The 14,585-nt window shown below is 37.2% G+C and overlaps 2 protein-coding genes and 1 long non-coding RNA gene across 31 annotated transcripts in view; 1 reads left to right on the forward strand and 2 right to left on the reverse strand.

Moving 5' to 3' along the window:
* crygmxl2 (crystallin, gamma MX, like 2) overlaps window positions 1-8,861 on the reverse strand; it is a 64,526-nt gene extending 55,665 nt beyond the window's left edge. The window contains exon 1 of the mRNA XM_058061124.1: window positions 8,761-8,861. Coding sequence (XP_057917107.1) covers window positions 8,761-8,846 — 86 coding nt within the window. The 5' untranslated portion in view covers window positions 8,847-8,861. The remainder of the gene's footprint in view (window positions 1-8,760) is intronic.
* LOC131109293 (uncharacterized) overlaps window positions 523-14,585 on the forward strand; it is a 32,399-nt gene continuing 18,336 nt past the window's right edge. Inside the window, exons 1-4 of the long non-coding RNA XR_009120727.1 lie at window positions 523-589; window positions 784-846; window positions 5,617-5,683; window positions 7,509-7,619. This is a non-coding gene — a long non-coding RNA (uncharacterized LOC131109293). The remainder of the gene's footprint in view (window positions 590-783; window positions 847-5,616; window positions 5,684-7,508; window positions 7,620-14,585) is intronic.
* tcf7l2 (transcription factor 7 like 2) overlaps window positions 8,968-14,585 on the reverse strand; it is a 135,968-nt gene continuing 130,350 nt past the window's right edge. For 16 of the 29 annotated variants that reach the window (XM_058061091.1, XM_058061085.1, XM_058061088.1 and 13 more), the window contains one exon: window positions 12,184-14,246. In XM_058061091.1, coding sequence (XP_057917074.1) covers window positions 13,820-14,246 — 427 coding nt within the window. In that variant the 3' untranslated portion in view covers window positions 12,184-13,819. Of the gene's footprint in view, window positions 9,024-12,183; window positions 14,247-14,585 lie in introns of those variants that run through there. The other 13 variants (XM_058061113.1, XM_058061107.1, XM_058061110.1 and 10 more) reach the window with 4 other exon arrangements.

Here is a 14,585-nt window from a genome sequence, read left to right on the forward strand (position 1 = left end):
GTCTATATGTGCCCTGTGATTGGCTGGCCATCAGTCCAGGGTATACCCCGCCTCTCTCTCGCCTGAAGACACCTGGGATAGGCTCCAGCATACCCCTGCGACCCTAGTGAGGATAAGCAGCATACAAAATGGATGAATAGATGTATTATTATTCTCTCTATTTTATTTGTATTATATTTATGATTACTATTAATATTCCAAACAAATATTTTGAGGCAAATGTGTATTTCCCCTAATTTATTAATTATATATTTTTTTAATAAAATATTTCATGTATTCATTATTATGTATTAGTATGACATAGTATATTATAATATATTTTGATGTGTTATCATGAGTCATATTCCAAAATTAATAGATATGGAAATGATTTAACTTTAAATCTTTACAACTATAAAATCAGATTTAACTTGAATATTTTTAAGTATATTTTACTTATTTATTTGTTTTTAGTGTACATTTGATGTATTTTTTATTTATATTGTTTTTATATTATATTATATTTATTCATTATATATCCAGGGTGGACCCCGCCTCTCGCCCGAAGACAGCTGGGATAGGCTCCAGCACCCCCTTAACCCTTGTGAGGGTAAGTAAATGAATGAATTGATACTTTATTGCTTTTGATACGGTTTACTTGCATTACTATGCTATATATTATCATTACAGTAATGAAAATATTGTCAATTATTGTCAATCAAACATCCTTTTTCTGCATGTTTTGGAAAAGTCGTCCACATATTTAACGGTTGACTGGACTTGCGTAACTCTCTGTTCCTAAAGTACCGCAGGCTGGGACGCAGTAGTGGATATACTATATCGTCTTTGGAGGACACGCTGACTAATGTGAGTGGACGCCGTGCATACACACTTGACATGGAAGAGTTTGATTGATGAGGAAATAGATGGTCAATTACAGTGTCCGTCCTGATGGATGACACCATTTGGCCCACAAGCTTGAATCCCCCCCACTCCCCCCCCCCCCCCCCCCCCCCCCCCATAATCTCATGCATGACCATGAAGGGAGGCATCCACACACATACGTCCCTCTCCTGGTTAGCCCCCATATCCATCTTTATCTGTTGGGGGGGCTGGGGGGGGGGGGGGGGGTCCCTAGTGTTTGTTTACCATCACGAGCAGACGATCACTCAGTGTTAAACACCAGCCATGGAGGATTATTGATTATTGTTTGCGCTACTTCAATTAGCACGTCTTTCTTTTCAAACTTCATTAAAAGTCTTGCAAAAAGCCTACATACATTATTATATATAGATTATTATATATTATATTATATTCTATATTATATATTATATGTATAGAATTACAATAATTAATCACAAAACGTTTTCCATAAATATTATTTGTATTGTAATTTAATTTAAGTACATTTAAGTAATTTAATTTAAGTACATTTTATTTATTTTATTAAATGAAGGCCTTGGCATGATTTGTTTTGGGATATTAATAATCATTATTGACAATATATAATACAAATGATAAAAATTATATCATAAATAATACAGTAAACCTTCGCATCACTAGTACTGCCGATAATTATCTACTTGTTTCATATTATTAATAACAAAAACAAACAACATTATATACATAAAATGCTTAATTAATATAATATAAGAACAATATAAATACAAAAATATATCAAATGTACACTAAAAACAAATAAATAAGTAAAATATACTTAGAAATATTCAAGTTAAATCTGATTTTTATAGTTTTAAAGATTTAAAGTTAAATCTTTTTCCATATCTATTAATTTTGGAATATTACTCATGATAACATAAAAATATATATTATAATATACTATGCCATACTACTGTCATACTAATATATAATAATGAATACATTAAATATGTTTAAATAAATTAAGGGAAATACACATTTGCCTCTAAATATTTGTTTTGAATATTAATAGTAATAATAAATATGATATAATACAAATAAATATAATAATAATACATCCATCCATCTTCTATGCTGTTTATCCTCACTAGGGTTGTGGTTATGCTGGAGCCTATCCCAGCTGTCTTGGGGCGAGAGGCGGGGTACACCCTGGACTGGTGGCCAGCCAATCACAGGGCACATATAGACAAACAACCATTCACACTCACATTCATACCTATGGACAATTTGGACTCGCCAATTAACCTAGCATGTTTTTGGAATGTGGGAGGAAGATGCCTGAGCGGAGATTCAAACCCTTCTCATGCTAACCACTCGTCCACCGTGCGGCCTCATATTAATAACACAATGTACATATTTATATTTATGAAATATTTGACTCATTCTCTCCCTGGCTTATTTGTCAGAGGGCACCCAAGCAACACCTCCTATTCAAATATGGCTGACAGGTGAGGAGGTTTTGATTGATGGGCCGTCAATGAATAGCTGCTGAGTTTATGAGGCAGAGCAAATCTGATTATCGGGGCCCGGTTGTCACCCTCACGCTGTATTAAGAATTATTTGACAATGCGTTGTGTCGACAAGATGTGCCACCGTGGCGATGAAAATGCGCTTAAATTACAACCTATGGTGCGTTGAGGAACCGGAGCTCACTGTGGGAATTCTCAGTGGACATTCCGGCCACACTGACAGCGGCACCTTCGCTTCAATGAATGATGAAAAATTGGAACAGGAGTGTTTTTTTTAAATGTATTTCACAATGCTGTTATTTTGGGGAACAATTTTATTGTCTTGGCTAGCCGGTAGCTAGCATTAGCATTAGCTCTACATAGTGTCAAAAGAAATACAAACAAATTTTTTGCAAAACAAAAATGTAAAAAAATCAAATAAAAATCAATACATTTGTAGAGATACATTGTTTTCACATTAATTGAAATATAATTTGAGTTACATTTATTATACAGATTTTAATTAAATTAAATTAAATAATTTAATAATTTAAATTAAATAATTTCAAAAAGTGGTAACCCTATCAAGTGATTCAAACGGTTGCTAAATTACTGTGTGTTAGCCGTGTTAGCTTACTTTAGTCACATATAATAAATAATAAAAAATAATTGCAAAAACTTACATTTTTTGCAAAATGAAAATGTAAAAAAAATAAAAAATCAATCAAATAAAAATCAATACATTTGTATTGAGATACATTGTTTTCACATTAATTGAAATATAATTTGAATTACATTCATCATACTGATTTAATTTAATTTAATTTAATTTAATTTAATTTAATTTAATTTAATTTAATTTAATTTAATTTAATTTAATTTAATTTAATTTAATTTAATTTAATTTAATTTAATTTAATTTAATTTAATTTAATTTAATTTAATTTAATTTAATTTAGGGAACCATTTTATTGTCTTGGCTAGCCGGTAGCTAGCATTAGCATTAGCTCTACATAGTGTCAAAAGAAATACAAACACGCAAGCTAGGCTACTACACTGACTTTGTACTGTTTCACCAGATGCTAAAGTGTGAGGTCTTAATCCGATATTCATTTAGATGTGCGCCCCCATTCCTTCAAGAAATGGAGGAAACAAATAATTGGCCCTTTAATGGTAATCAATGCCTTCATGCAACCAATGCCTTGCATCATCTGGCTATGTGTGTGTGTATACAATACGAATACGCCGCCACCCACCTGGGGGTGGGGCTTCCTGGGTTGAACCCCCCTCCTGACCCCGCTTTCTCAGAGGACAGACAGCAACATATCAAAGAGTAGGGGGGGGGCATAGTCAGGCCATTGGGTTTCTGGCAAAAATCATCTCAATAAATAAATATCACAAGACGCCGCTGGAGGGGAGTGCTTTGATGTGGGGTTGGGGGGGGGGGCGGTTGGGCCCCCTTTTTCTGTTTTTGTGCTCACTTTATCCTCAACATCGGTACCGGAAGAACTTTCAAGTGCTTGTTGCAACAAAATGGATCATAGGGGATTCAAACAGTTGCTAAATTACCGGGTGTTAGCAGTGTTAAAAAACTTACATTTTTGCAAAAAAAATGGGAAAAAAAATCAATCAAATAAAAATCAATAAATTTGTAGAGATATATTGTTTTCACATTAATTGAAATATAATTTGAATTACATTTATTATACTGATTTAATTTAATTTAATTTAATTTAATTTAATTTAATTTAATTTAATTTAATTTAATTTAATTTAATTTAATTTAATTTAATTTAATTTAATTTAATTTAATTTAATTTAATTTAATTTAATTTAATTTAATTTAATTTAATTTAATTTAATTTAATTTAATTTAATTTAATTTAATTTAATTTAATTTAATTTAATTTAATTTAATTTAATTTAATTTAATTTAATTTAATTTAATTTAATTTAATTTAATTTAATTTAATTTAATTTAATTTAATTTAATTTAATTTAATTTAATTTAATTTAATTTAATTTAATTTAATTTAATTTAATTTAATTTAATTTAATTTAATTTAATTTAATTTAATTTAATTTAATTTAATTTAATTGGTAACCCTCAAGTGATTCAAACAGTTGCTAAATTACCGTGTGTTAGCCATGTTAGCTTACTTTAGTCACATATAATAATAAATAATAATAAAAATATCGCAAAAACTTAAATTTTCAAAACTAAAATGTAAAAAAAAATCAAAAATCAATCAAACAATCAATACATTTGTTGAGATACATTGTGTTCACATTAATTGAAATGTAATTTGAATTACATTTATTATACTAATTACATTTAATTTTTTTAATTTAATTTAATTTAATTTAATTTAATTTAATTTAATTTAATTTAATTTAATTTAATTTAATTTAATTTAATTTAATTTAATTTAATTTAATTTAATTTAATTTAATTTAATTTAATTTAATTTAATTTAATTCAGTGTTAACCCTATCAGTGATTCAAACAGTTGCTAAATTACCGTGTGTTAGCTTACTTTAGTCACATATAATAATAAATAATAAAAAAATAATTGCCAAAACTTACATTTTTTGCAAATCGAAAATGTAAAAAAAAAAAATCAATCAAATAATCAATACATTTGTAGAGATACATTGTTTTCACATTAATTGAAATATAATTTGAATTACATTTACTATACTAATCATAATACATTTAATTTAATTTAATTTAATTTAATTTAATTTAATTTAATTTAATTTAATTTAATTTAATTTAATTTAATTTAATTTAATTTAATTTAATTTAATTTAATTTAATTTAATTTAATTTAATTTAATTTAATTTAAACGGTATAGAAAATGGATAGATGGATGATTATGATGATTATTAAGTAAAGAATAGTGTATGAGATGTTTATTTGTTCAGCCATGTTGCTTTTCTAAAGGTACGGTCAAAGCCATTCCCTCTCAGTGCTAACCCTAATCAAGTGATCTCCTATTTCAAAAACCGTCTTGTTTGTGTGGACGTCATCACGGGAGGTTACAATTCTCCTCTTCCATATTTCCTCATGTCGGTAGCTTCCATCTTTCCATCTTCTTCCTCTTTTGTTTCTTATTCAAACAAGCGTGTGAAGCGCCATGTATTCATGCAAAGATATGAGTTTGCTGTACTTGCGGGGTATGAAGTCAAGCCTTTTAAGTTGGAGTATGATTTTTTTTTCTTTTTTTTTTTTTTTCTCTCCTCCAGAAAAGTTTCCTCTTCCTCGTCAGAGCGTCTCGCCCTCAGGACAGAGTGCACCTTCGCCACATGCCTGGTAGGCTCGCCAGGAGCTCCGCGGCTCTGAACTTGACTGATTGCCACTCACTCAAACAACAACAAAAAAAAGTAAAACCTCCCACTCTGTTTCCATCCTCCCGTTTGCCTCAATGAACAAAACATGCCATGACAAAAGAGGAACATTTTCACCCCCCTCATCAAGCCTCAGCTCTCGCTTTTGTTGCACTTTGCAAGTTTTACCAGACTCCTTTTTTTTATGAATATTAGAATTTAATAACATTTGATGAATACACTTGAAATTCTGTCACTGTATGATGAAAAGCATCATATCCAAATTGGGTTGCTTATTTCTTTTTGGCAAAATACTCCAAAAAATAACTTTAAAAATGTTTTAAATGGGATTTACATGAAGAGACACACGGTCCCAAATTGTCCATAGGAATGGTTGTTTGTCTACATGTGCCCTGTGATCGGATGGCTACCCAGTCCAGGGTGGGATAGGCTCCAGCAGTGAAATATTAATGAGTTTTGATGCATTACTCAAAGCTTCATGTTACACTTACATACTAACAAGTGTTTGCCGCATTGATAGTGTAACCCACCCTGGACCTCGTGCCCCCTTTTATTATTATTCATTCATTTTCTAAAGCTTATCCTTACGAGGGTCGCATGGGTGCTGGAGCCTATCCCAGCTGTCTTGGGGTAAGAGGCGGGGTACACACTGGACTGGACTGGTGACCAGCCAATCACAAGGCACATATAGACAAACAACCATTCACACTCACATTCATACCCATGGACAATTTGGAGTCGCTGATTAACCTAGCATAGCAGTTTTTGGAATGTGGGAGGAAATACCCGGAGAAAACCCACGCATGCACGGGGAGAACATGCAAAGAGAGATGGCCAAGGGTGGAATCGAACTCGGTTCTCCTAGCTGTGTGGCCTGCGCGCTAACCACTCCATAATACAGTCATTAAGTTCCAGAAATTCATAAATTAATTAATTGATCGCTGTCTTGTGGTTGACTATAGCCTATTATTAGTCAAATCAAATATTACAATACATTCATTCATTTTCTACCGCTTATCCTCACGAGGGTCGCATGGGTGCTGGAGCCTATCCCAGCTGTCTTCTTTAAGCGAGAGGCGGGTTACACTCTGGACTGGTGGCCAGCCAATCCCAGGGCACATATAGACAAACAACCATTCACACTCACATTCATACCTATGGACAATTTGGAGTCGCTAATTAACCTAGCATGTTTTTGGAATGTGGGAGGAAACTGGAGTACCCGGAGAAAACCTGGCCAGAGATGGCCGAGGGTGGAATCGAACTCGGGTCTCCTAGTTGTGTGGCCCGTGCACTAACCAAAAATTCATAAATTAATTAATTGATCGCTGTCTTGTGGTTGACTATAGCCTATTATTAGTCAAATCAAATTAACCTAGCATGTTTTTGGAATGTAGGAGGAAACCGGAGTACCCGGAGAAAACATGCAAACTCCACACAGAGATAGCCGAGAGTGGAATTGAACTCGGGTCACCTTGCTGTGAGGCCTGCGTGCTACCCACTTGTCCACCGTGCATTTATATTATTATCATTGATACGTGTCAACACAAGCCGCATCACCTTGAGAGCGAGCAAGGTGGAGAAAGAAGACGACAACAACATCTTCTGTTCTTCAACTCTAGTGGGATGCTGCTTCACAACAACATAAAAATAAAGAAAAACAGGCAAGGTGTGCTATTAAGCAGGGGGAATGTCAGGGCTGCTTAATGAGACAAACTTTCAGGAATGCCATAATATGAATTATTTGTCATTGGCCGTGTGTGTGTGTGTGTGTGTGTGTCTTTGGAAAGGGGGATGAAGGCGGACCTTGATGGAGAGATGTGGCACTAGCCTGGGGGCTCGCTCCACTCTGAGGCTAGTTAGCTGCCATCATTAGGGAGGAGGCCGCTCATGGCAGGAAGGTGACACACACACACACACACACACACACACACACACACACACACACACACACAAAAGTCTGCAATGTGTGGACCATTATATGAAAAAAGCTCCAATTGATACCACACTTGTTGTTCTGAGCCAACTTATGTTTTTATCGTCGCAAATTTACATTTCAAACAAAAGACTAGCTTCCAGTTTGGTGCAAATCTGGATAAAAGTGCATGTCTGGTTGCAGTGATCCATCACATCCAGCAGATGGAGCTGACACTTTTCCTTTTTTAGTTATATTGGATATCCATGAACACACAAGTTTCATGAAGTTTGCTTTTAAAAATGATAGTAAACGTTATTTATTGCTTTTTTAAAATACATTTTTGTTTTTTTATGACGGCTAATAGTCAATCAATTTGAATACTTATTCAATTTTCTATACCGCTTATCCTTATGAGGGTGGTGGGGGTATGCTGGAGCCTATCCCAGCTGTCTTCAGACAGTCGAGAGGCGGGGTACACCCTGGACTGGTGGCCAGCCAATCACAGGGCACATATCGACAAACAACCATTCACACTCACATTCATACCTATGGACAATTTGGAGTCGCGAATTAACCTAGCATGTTTTTGGAATGTGGGAGGAAACCTACACAATAATTCCTACCAAGGGTATGAACCCACGCCAAGCTAAAACTACATCAAACAAGTAATTTGTCTTATTTTATTACTATACTGGGTAATACAAGTGTAAAAGTGACTATAGGGGTGCTATTTCATGTATGGGGGGCTCTAGTGATGTTAAAAAAAAACAGGTAAACAAGTTTTCATTCATTCATTTTGTACTGCTTATCCTCACGAGGGTGGCGGGGGGTATGCTGGAGCCTATCCCAGCTGTCTTCAGACAGTCAAAAGGCGGGGTACACCCTGGACTGGTGGCAAGCCAATCATAGGCCACATATAGACAAACAACCATTCACACTCACATTCATACCTATGGACAATTTGGAGTCGCTAATTAACCTAGCATGTTTTTGGAATGTGGGAGGAAACCGGAGTACCCGGAGAAAACCCACGCAGGGGGAGAACATACCGAGGGTGGAATCGAACTCGGGTCTCCTAGCTGTGAGGTCTGCGCGCTAACCACTCAAAAAGGAAGTAAATTTACCTTAAATGATGCGTAGGGTCTGAAATCACCAGTGTTGCATTTTTGGAAGCATCTCGCCCAACGACGACGCTAGAAGACGTTGCCATCAACCCTCCAAGCCAGCAGGGGGCAGCAGAGCACCAGAAAGATGAGATTCAAGGTCAATTTTCAGAAAACAAACCAATAAATGTACTTTACTTACCAATCAGGTGCCAAAATGCTTGCTGGTGCCCAGGATTCGCTTCAACTGTACTCCTCAAGAGCCGTTCCATCAAATAACCGATCTGAAAAAAAATAAACAAAAAGAAGCTAGCTTCATGTACAATTTATGCTCACATTGAAAGTATTTCCAATCCAAAAGTACAAGCTGTGACGGCGGTGAGTTCAGGGGTATACAGGATTTCTTATTGTTGTCACCTCAGGGACAGGCTGCGTTTGATTTCTATGCTCGCTTACAACGTCGGCCTTCGTCGCCGTGGAGTCCGACTGCGGCGGACATCAAAGCCGGGTTTTCTTTTAGTCAGGTACACAAAAGCCTTTCTTCTCCTTGAAATGTAATTGAACCACTTCCATGTTAACGCGTCGCCATGTTGCGACGTCTTCCAGTTCAAGGGTATCGGCCCACCCGGATCCATTGAGTGCAGTGTACTGTGTACTGTGTACTGTGTACTATTCAAACAAGCAACAAAGAAGCATCCTACATTTTCTTTAACCACCCCCTTTTCTTTACGAGACGGGAAGGGCGGTCTTGTAGGACGCATCCGTAAGCGGCTGAGTTTCACGGGATCGTTCAGGTGCAACAACAACAAGAATCCATAAAGGACATTTTTAATGCTAATGCTGCTACCAAGTTATAATGGAATATATCACATCATTTAAATCATACTTACACAACTGTTGCAGTACATTAATCCACTTCCTGTATTCCATATGTGATTTTAAATACATAGAAAAGTAACAATATGGTGATGTTCTCTATTATGGATTATGCCAAATAATTGACTAATATTCCGTCTTACACAACATTAAGATTGTTGTCAACTTATTTTTATATAATATAATGTATTATTATGGGCTGCACGGTGGACGAGTGGTTAGCGTGCAGGCCTCACAGCTAGGAGACCCGAGTTCAATTCCACCCTCGGAGTTCTCGGTTGTCCCCGGGTACTCCGGTTTCCTCCCACATTCCAAAAACATGCTAGGTTAATTAGCGACTCCAAATTGTCCATAGGTATGAATGTGAGTGTGAATGGTTGTTTGTCTATATGTGCCCTGTGATTGGCTGGCCACCAGTCCAGGGTGTACCCCGCCTGTCGCCACACTCGTAAGGATAAGCGGTAGAAAATTAATGAATGAAAACTTGTTTACCTGTTTTTTTTAACATTACTAGAGCCCCCCAAACATGAAATAGCACCCCTATAGTCACTTTTACACTCGTATTACCCAGTATAGTAATAAAATAATACAAATAATACAAATGACTTGTTGTGTGGTTGGTCGGAATTTTTGTGTAGGTTTCCTCCCACATTCCAAAAACATGCTAGGTTAATTAGCGACTCCAAATTGTCCATAGGTATGAATGTGAGTGTGAATGGTTGTTTGTCTATATGTGCCCTGTGATTGGCTGGCCACCAGTCCAGGGTGTACCCCGCCTCTCGCCTGAATAAGACAGCTGGGATAGGCTCCAGCATACCTACGACTCTAGTGAGGATAAGCAGCATAGGCATTTTTTTCATCGTTTTGTCAAAAGTTCCCTTTTTGGTTATTAGGATGTTAGCTACCCGCTCATCTCAGTTAGCTAGCTAATTGTGTACATTTTGTGTGGGACGGAACACCCGGAAATGATGCACCCTGTTGTTCCCGTCGGCACACACACATACACATCAGGTAGCCAAAGGTGAACATTGGTAGGAATGGAACATTTTCCACTTTGGTGGAACCCCATTGGTTTCGGCATTGATTTCTCTGAGTTTATCACATTTTGTCTCACCGTTTTCTGAGCTAGCATCGCCGATTCTTAGCACGGCTGTCGTATTTAAATACTTTTTTTAAGGCCTTGGTTGATAGCCGTCGTTGTGGCGCTGGTTTCCCGCTAATGTCTGACACATTTAATATCATTATAAGATGTAAACAACCATTTCTGAGCTAGCATAGCCAATATTAACGACAATCTGCTCGTTTTACCGATTGATTGTCAGCTGTCAATAGGTGCTGATTTCACTTCAGTTCCGCGACTGGAATCACGGTAGCCAAAGGTGAACATTGTTAGGAATGGAACATTTTCCATTTTGGTGGAACCCCATTTGTTGCGGCATTGATTTTTCAGAATTCATCACATTTTGTCTCACCGTTTTCTGAGCTAGCAAGACCGATTCTTAGCACGGCTGTCGTATGGTCGTTGGTTGATAGCCATCGTTGTGGCGCTGGTTTCCCGCTAATGTCTGACACTTACATTTAATCTCATTATAAGATGTAAACAACCATTTCTGAGCTAGCATAGCCAATATTAACGACAATCTGCTCGTTTTACCGATTGATTGTCAGCTGTCATTAGGTGCTGATTTCACTTCAGTTCCGCGACTGGAATCACGGTAGCCAAAGGTGAACATTGTTAGGAATGGAACATTTTCCATTTTGGTGGAACCCCATTTGTTGCGGCATTGATTTTTCTGAATTTATCACATTTTGTTTCACCGTTTTCTGAGCTAGCAAGACCGATTCTTAGCACGGCTGTCGTGTGGTCGTTGGTTGATAGCCATCGTTGTGGCGCTGGTTTCCCGCTAATGTCGGACACTTACATTTAATCTCATTATAAGATGTAAACAACCATTTCTGAGCTAGCATAGCCAATATTAATGACAATCTGCTCGTTTTACCGATTGATTGTCAGCTGTCATTAGGTGCCGATTTCACTTCAGTTCCGCAACTGGAATCACGGTAGCCAAAGGTGAACATTGTTAGGAATGGAACATTTTCCATTTTGGTGGAACCCCATTTGTTGCGGCATTGATTTTTCAGAATTCATCACATTTTGTCTCACCGTTTTCTGAGCTAGCATCGCCGATTCTAAGCACATCTGTCGTATTTAAATACTTTTTTTTGGGGCCTTATTTCCATTTCTGCATTTCTGTTAAGTTAGAAATATGCAGAAATGCAAAATAAGACAGAGTTGCATTATGGGTAAGCTACGTTTCCTTAATAAGCACACTGACAGGCCTCTGAGCAAACTGACATTTTTTTTTTTGGGAACAGCCCCGCTGCTTTTTATGTGAATAATTCCGGCAAATATGATGTAACATAGTTTTCCAAAGAAATAATTGCTAATTATTTGTTTACATATGACACACGCTATTACGATTTCACAGTCAACACAACATTCAATCATGCCTGGAAGCTGTAAAGGAAACAAAACAACACCTCAGCCCGAAAAGGAAGACTCATATATGCACATACTAAGTTGCTTTTATTAATACAGAACTGCATGCTACAGAGACTGTACAGCATTAACATTTATTCATTACAAAAAAACAATGGCTTTTTTCGGGAGCCATTGAAAAATAACAGGGGAAAAAAAAAAAAAAAAAAGCAAAGAAAGAAAGGAAAGGAAAAAAAAAGATAAGAGCATAAAAGAGAACAGGAACATCACAGCCGTTAAGGAAACATTCAAACTATTTATCATTAGCATCTTAATAAACCAGAGAAGAAATAGACAGATTACAGTCGCGTCATGTCAACTACAATGAGTGGATGATTCTCTTGTAGCTTTTTTTTTTTCTTGTTATTTTACAGCCTCTTGCAACATCAACATGCCTATTTTTTTTCTAGCTACCTATATGTAGTCATGTACTTAAAAATGGCAGTTTGTGTATTTTTTTGTATTTAATATGTTTTTTTATGAACCTCCTAATATACATAATTTGGCCCTTGGTGGGGTTTTTATACAGTATGATGTCCTTCCTGTTTTTTTTTATTATTTTTTTTATTAGGTTTAAATTTTTTTAATATTTGACAATTTGCTACCAAACACATTTTTTTTTTTGTTATAGCAACATTTATACTACATACATAGCAATCTATGTAACGTCACAGCAAAAAAGATGGCGTCCAAATGAAACGGAGAAATGAGGTTATCACAAAAATTTGGCAACGGGGAAAAAATCTGTACACCAATCAAAACAGTCGGGAGAGATGAAGAAAAAGGAAGATGTCCCGCTTTTTCGTAATAAAATGGCTTCTCGTCGAGATGTGCATATGTTGGGTGGATGAGAATTACACAGTACATAGAGTTGGTTGGGGGAGGGGCGGGGCAAAATGAAAAAAAAAAACAGGGGGAAAAAAATATATCGAAAACCTCCTTGTAAAAATGGATCATCCGTATATTATATAAGTTGCTTAACCTTAAGAAAAAAAATATTTGTACAACATTTTAAGAAAAAGAAAAAACGAGACACGTACAAGATACGACGAGCAATCTCTAAAGCAATAAATACTACTGGTCCTAGCATGTTTTTTTTTTTTTTTTTTTTTTTTTAAACAACCCCTCCCACCCGACCCCCCCTCCGGAGCCCACCCGCCTCCCGAAAAGGTAAACAACAAAGAAAAAAAAAAAAAAGACAAAAGCAGTGGAAGAATGCATAATTCAACAGTACTCCCCCCCCAATACCTCCAATCCTAACCCTACCCTACCCATCCCATACCCGACCAGCCCCCATTTTTTATTGTACATTTAAACAAGAACAAATAACATCACGATTAAAAGTTGATCCTCGGTATCCCACCCCCCCCATATCCCAATTATCCACCCCCCCCCTTACTCCCTTCTGTGGATGATCTGATTGGTTCGCGAGCTCGTATTTAATACAAATAAAGATGGAGAACCAACGCTTGAATGGTGAAAACGTTTTTTTTGGCAGATTCACGAGGTTAAAGAGCTAATTTGTCGGATGTTTTTTTTTTTTTTTTTCATGCTGGGTCAAATATTGACCAATGAACTTTACAAAAAAAAAAAAAAAAATTCAGAAACAAACAAAAAAAAAAAAAAACGACGGCTAGCGAGGAAATAAGGAAGAGGAAATTCCGACTACTCTATGGACTTGGTCACTAGCGACAGAGGCTGGAGGAGCGAGTGGGAATGACACAGCAGCGGCGAAGGTCGGATCATGGGAGAAACCACCGGATGCCGCGAGGAGGGTGGTACGTCGCCGTGTTCCCGGGCGCCGTTGTGGGTGGATGCGGACGAGGAGGCGGCGGAGGGCGCTTTGCTCGTGTTGTCGGGCGCCCCGGCGAGGAGGTGCTGGGAGTGATGGAGTGGCTGGTGGGCGGCTTTCATAGTCAGTGAGAGAGGCTGCGTTTGTTCAGTCTGTGGTTTGGACTCTTTTGGCGAGGGGGACGGGGCCACGGAGGAGGAGGGGGACGAGGGGGGGGAGTCTGGGAAGCTTCCGTCCGATGAGGGAGGACTGGCACAGCTGCCTTCACCTTGGATGTAGCGAATGCACTTTTTTTTCCTCCTGAAGGGGGGAGGTAGAGAGCAGCTTTCAGTATCGCGTCCGACGACCTTCAAGCAGCTTTGCCATGCATGATTGAGAAATGACCCCCCCGCCACCGCCCCGCCGACCCCCACTTCCCGCTGAGTAGTACACAAGACAGACATGAAGGACAAATGATTCCTGGCTGGAAAGCAGGCAAGGAAGACAAAAATGAAGTAATGCTCTCTTTCTGGATGCATTAGCATTAGCATGCTAAAATAGCTATGCTTTGTATATAGTGTTGATATGCGCTTTTCTGTTTGTTGACAACTTTTGTGGTGGTGACGGGTTCACTGACCCATGTTTAAATCAATTTCATTC

This window comes from Doryrhamphus excisus, chromosome 22 (assembly GCF_030265055.1).
Source record: "Doryrhamphus excisus isolate RoL2022-K1 chromosome 22, RoL_Dexc_1.0, whole genome shotgun sequence".
Classification (NCBI taxonomy): domain Eukaryota; kingdom Metazoa; phylum Chordata; class Actinopteri; order Syngnathiformes; family Syngnathidae; genus Doryrhamphus; species Doryrhamphus excisus.